The 5,168-nt window shown below is 40.6% G+C and overlaps 1 protein-coding gene and 1 pseudogene across 1 annotated transcript in view; one reads left to right on the top strand and one right to left on the bottom strand.

The window, feature by feature from the left end:
• The window catches only part of LOC102853571 (vegetative cell wall protein gp1-like), a 9,503-nt gene extending 8,961 nt beyond the window's left edge, over positions 1 to 542 (top strand). The window contains exon 3 of the mRNA XM_006900957.1: positions 9 to 542. Within this exon, the coding sequence (XP_006901019.1) occupies positions 9 to 542 (534 nt within the window). The remainder of the gene's footprint in view (positions 1 to 8) is intronic.
• Positions 543 to 2,488: 1,946 nt separating this feature from the next.
• On the bottom strand, positions 2,489 to 3,626 carry LOC102866717 (annotated as a pseudogene).
• Between the last annotated feature and the right edge of the window lie 1,542 nt (positions 3,627 to 5,168).

The following is a 5,168-nucleotide window of genomic DNA, read 5'->3' on the forward strand; positions in this document are numbered from 1 at the left end:
CATTAAAGGGAGGGGCTAAAGAAATTCATTTTCAAGATTACAACAGTTTGGTGATTGATGAAGTAACCTTACCTAACGTAGTGGCTAACTCCACTTTAGGAGAAGAAGAAGAAAATGATACAAGTGAACCAGCTGTGAAAAGAGGCAGGAAGTCAAAATTAGCACAAGAACTACTTAAATGCCGGTTCTTTTCTGGTGAATGGTCTGAGTTCTGTGAACTTATACTAAGCAGTGAAAAACCTTTTGTAAAATATGATCTCATACTCACCTCAGAAACCATTGACAACCCAGATTATTATAGTGCTTTGCACGAAACATTCCTCAGGCTTTTAGATAAAAATGGACAGGTGCTTTTGGCCAGTAAAGTACATTATTTTGGTGTAGGTGGAGGTATTCATCTCTTTCAGAAGTTTGTAGAGGAAAAGAATGTATTTGAAGCTCGAACACTTGAAGTAATCGATGAAGGCCTAAAGAGGGTCCTAATTGAACTAACTTTTAAACATCCAGTTAATAACCCTACTGTGCTAAGTGAAATAAATTGAGTTACCAAATCTTAAAAAAAAAAAGAAATTAAAACAACAACAACAATAACAACCCACCAGGTTGTGCTGGGGAGTCTGCAGTCAGGGAACTCTCTAAGGTATTGAGGAGCAACAGTGTGAGTGTGAAGACTAAGGTGTGCCTGATTTAAGCCATGATCTCTTTGTTTCTTATGCATTTGAAAGCTGGATATTGACAGTAAAATAATTGATGCCTTTGAGCTGAGGTGTTGGAGAAGAGTACAAGCTATTCCATGAACTGGCAAAAGAACAAACAAATATATCTTGAAAATATGCACCAGGGTGCTCATTAGAAGAAAGTATGGTGAAACTCCATCTCACATACTTTGAGCATATTTCTAGGAGAGGTCAGCCTTGCAGGAGACATCATGCATGGGGGGCGGGGTAAGCAGAAGAGAGGAAGACCCCCAATGAGATGAACTGGCACCGAGGTTAGGGTAAAAGTGGGGATGGTAAGGATGGTGCAGATAGGGCAGGGTTCAGCTCTGCTGTTCATAGAGAGGCTGTGAGTTGTGATCTACTGAAGGGCACCTACTAGCAACAACAACAACAATATGAAGAAGAATATGGCATCAAGACTGAAGGAAGACTTAGCAAAAACATGCATTATGCGGACACCACCATGTTTGCAAAAAGTGAAGAAGACTTGAAACACATATGGAAGAAGATCAAAGATCTTCAATATGGATTAGATCTCAACACCCAGAAAACAAAAATCGTCTCCACTGTACCAACACACAACATTCTTTGATCTTTCACAACAAATGCTCCCAGCTTCTTGAATAATTTGCTCAGCACTCAAAATTGAATATGTATGGAGAGGGAATACAATCCTGACACACTCCTGTCTTAATTTTAAATCAGTGTCCCCCTTGCTCTGTTCGTAGAACAGCCTCCTGGTCCAGGTATAGATTTCACGTGAGCACTATTAAGTCAATGTCAATGACAACTTGTTATGATCCACATGGTCAAATGCCTTTGCATAGTCAGTGAAACAGAAATAGACATCCTTTTGGTATTCTTTACTTTCAACCAGGATTCATCTGACATCAGGAGTTGAATTGGGTTCCATAACAGTGTATTTGGATTTGGATTAAATATCTTACCTCCCATTGTTTTTCAGTGTGAAAAAACCAATGGGAGTTCCTGAACAAAGTCATTCAACTCAGGGGAAATAAGATTGTATCTGTGGCATGAAAATTATTTTTAAAGGGTAACAGCCTTGAAAATCCCAAAACAGTAAAGATCCTTGACCAGAAGTGAGGAGACTCAATGTTGTTTTCTCAACTAATGATGGACCGGGTAAACTAATTAGAAAGCATCTTTTGGGAAGCAGGGCTTTATGAGGAGGAATGTGGGATCAGGATTGGAGGAAGACTCATCAATAACCTGTGTTATGTAGATGACACAACCTTGCTTGCTGAAATTGAGGAGGACCTGAAGCGCTTGAACAGAAGAAGGTCAAGGACTGTAATCTTCAATATGGACTGAAGCCCAACATCAAGAAGAAAAAGATTCTCACTACTGGGTCAGTTGGCAGCACCATGATAGATGGAAAAGCAATTGAGGTTATTAAGCTCCACAATAAACACCAGCAGTCAGGAAATCAAAAGACAAATTGCATTGGGAAAAATCTGCTGTCAGGGACCTTTCCAGAGTGCTGAAAAGCAACGTTGTCTGTCTAGAGGCTAAGGTGGGCCTAATCCAGGCCATGGTCTTCGCAATTACTTGCTATGCATCAGAGAGCAGGACAATGACTAAGGACAACAGAAGAAGAATTGATGCCTTCGAGTTGTGGTGCTGGAGAAGAGTCTTGAACATACCATGGACTGCCAATAAAACAAATAGATCTGGCTTAGAGAGGATGAAACGAAGTTTCACCTTGGAGGCTAGGGTGTTTTTTTTTAAATTTTTCTTTTCTTAAAAATGCAAATAAATGTCCCCCTGTCAATGTCACATAGGCAGCGCACACCCCATCCCTTCTTCTCGGTTTTAAACACCTGAAGCCTCACTTGTGGGCCATGCTGGACAACTCGGTTCTGACACATCTGCTGGTTACATTTGTACAACAGGCTGCACTCATAAATGCCAGTCGGTATCTGTCTCGGTAGTCTTTTACACATATATCCAGTGGTTACTGTATTACTTGACAAGCGACGAATGTTTGCATTCTTTGCTGCTGGCTGAAGACACGCACATTTTGTTATGTCTATGCAGCCCTCTGAACAGTCACATGAATCAGTAAACATGTTGGGAAAGTTGTTGAGATAATATGTGCGAGGCCACAGTCTTTCTGTACTTAAAATAAGGAAGCTTTCTACTGTCAATTTTGTTGCAGAAAGAAACAGGCACTGATTCTACACCACTGCTGATGTCCGCTTCAGAAATAATTTCTTCTTGCTTTGGGTAATTCTGAGTCAACCGAACATAGGTATTGAAAGAAAAATTATCTGTAAACAGAAAGTTGCACTCTGTCTCAATCAGGTAATGGAAAACTTCCTCCACATTTCGTAGACTCCTTCCACAAGGGGTTCTGTAACTCACATGGAGCGCTGACGAGTGAGAGTTTGTCTTGGAGTGTCGTCGCTGGAAGTGGCATTGGGTTGGCAGTTGCAGAGGGTTTTCTCCCTTGAAGGTGAGGGGCATTTTTATCAGACAGGCACCAGAGCAGGCATGACTTTTGTAGGATGAAGCCAACAATGGTTTTCTTTTTTGTAAATCGGTAACTTCATTTTCCAAAGGGAGAGTTTCCTTATTGTCTGCAGATAAAAATGCAGTCTTCGGGGAAGTGTTCACATAATGCAGAGGGCAGTAACCTTGATTTGTTTTCCTGTTCATCCTGCATCACAACTGTTCCATCTTTTATGAAGGTTGAACTGCCATTTATAGTTGCTTGATTCACCAGAATCATTGCTTGGATGTACTCTTTATTTGTGGCAGTCCCACCTTTGATCTTTTTTTTAATGATTCCAGAACATTTTGTACTTGCTCAAATATAAAGTCCACTTTCCCATCATCTTCCAGCTTCATCCAGAAAGTTTTTGCATCACCACTCTTTTCTCCCATCTTCTAGTGTTGTTTATAAAGATAAAACTGAAAATTAGCTTTAGCAAAAAAGGATGAATGATATACCTTTGATTGGAGAATATTACTGGAATACAAAGGCAGTCTCTGAAATTTGCAGTTCTCCGGCAAACTGCAACATTATACAATTTAAAAAGGATTATTTTTTTATGCTAAAATTTTCAAACAGAAACTGTGGTTGAAGAAATTTTCATAAATGATCAATAGTCCAACATATGACAAGTCTATGAAACTTCATAAAGTAGATGTTTACAGTCATATTAGATCACCAATGATTTTAAAAAAAACCAAAAAAATAATGCCATCTTTTCATCCACAAATGCATAATATTCTGTTAAATGGGTCAGTAGCTAAACCTTCAAGTTCTGTTTCATACACCAGTCCATTTCTCACAGTTCCTTTTCCACCTCAAGTTCCCAGCTGCTTAGCAGTCACCTGAGCAATAACTGTCCCATCTAGTCTCCTCTGAGGAAGAGAAAGATCGAAATTTCAAATCTCTAGGTTTATCTAACACGCTCTCTAAATGAGAGGTGTCTGAAGCAAAGGGCCCCTAATCATCACATAACATCTCATTGAGGCTAGGGTTTTGAAGCTCCGTCTCACATACTTTGAGCACGTGGCCAGGAGAGACTGGTCCTTAGAGGAGGACATCATTCTCAGAAAGGTGGAGAGACAGTGCAGGAGAGGAAGGTCCCGGATGAGATGGATTGATACAGTAACTGGGGCAGTGGGGGTTGATGTTTCTGAGTTAGTGAGACTGGCTCAGGATAGGGCAGTGTTCTGAGCTGTTGCACACAGGGTCACTATGGGTCACAGGTGACTTGACAGCACATAACAACAATACATGGAATCCTTGCTTTGGATTCTTTTGAGCTTAGAAATTTCTCCTTGCCCCTTCAAAGTCATAATGGCAGTTCTTTTTTGTAAAACCAACAGTAACAACCTCAGAAACCATAAAGAGGGGGCTCCTGAGTCAGAATCAACTCCCAGTAGTGGCTTTGGTTTAGTTTTTTTGTGGTTTAGCTTTTCCAGGTGTCATTTATCCTTCTAACCACAAGCCAATTGTAACCCTCTTATGTAGCTTATTTTGCTTAATGGGTGATGAAAAAAAAATTATCTGTTCAAACCAACATTCATGTTCACGGAGAATGACGCTGGCCCACTGTGCCAACACGAACAGAACATCCTGGCTGGAGGCTGACCAGGGCTTGAGGACCTGCATGACTGGGTTGCTGCCCACCAGAGAGGGAAAAGCCAGACCTGAACTTTCTTCCTCTCTTTTTATATGAAAAGATTGCATTTTCCCTTTCTTTTTAATCTGTCAATGCAGATATTTAAATGTTTAGATTTGAAAATAGGGATTATAATTGGAGTTTTGCAGGCTGATAGCATCTAGAAAAGCCCATGGGTATAGGAAGGGGTTCTCACTAACTGATGACTCTTAATGCCTCCCTCCCCTCCTGTCTTTACACGAGCAACTGCCTCAACTGCCTCTCACCCAGAAGTTGGTGGTTTCCAACCTTT

The sequence above is a fragment of the Elephantulus edwardii genome, unplaced genomic scaffold (genome assembly GCF_000299155.1).
Source record: "Elephantulus edwardii isolate Elephantulus edwardi_28Jun2011 unplaced genomic scaffold, EleEdw1.0 scaffold00302, whole genome shotgun sequence".
NCBI classification, from domain to species: domain Eukaryota; kingdom Metazoa; phylum Chordata; class Mammalia; order Macroscelidea; family Macroscelididae; genus Elephantulus; species Elephantulus edwardii.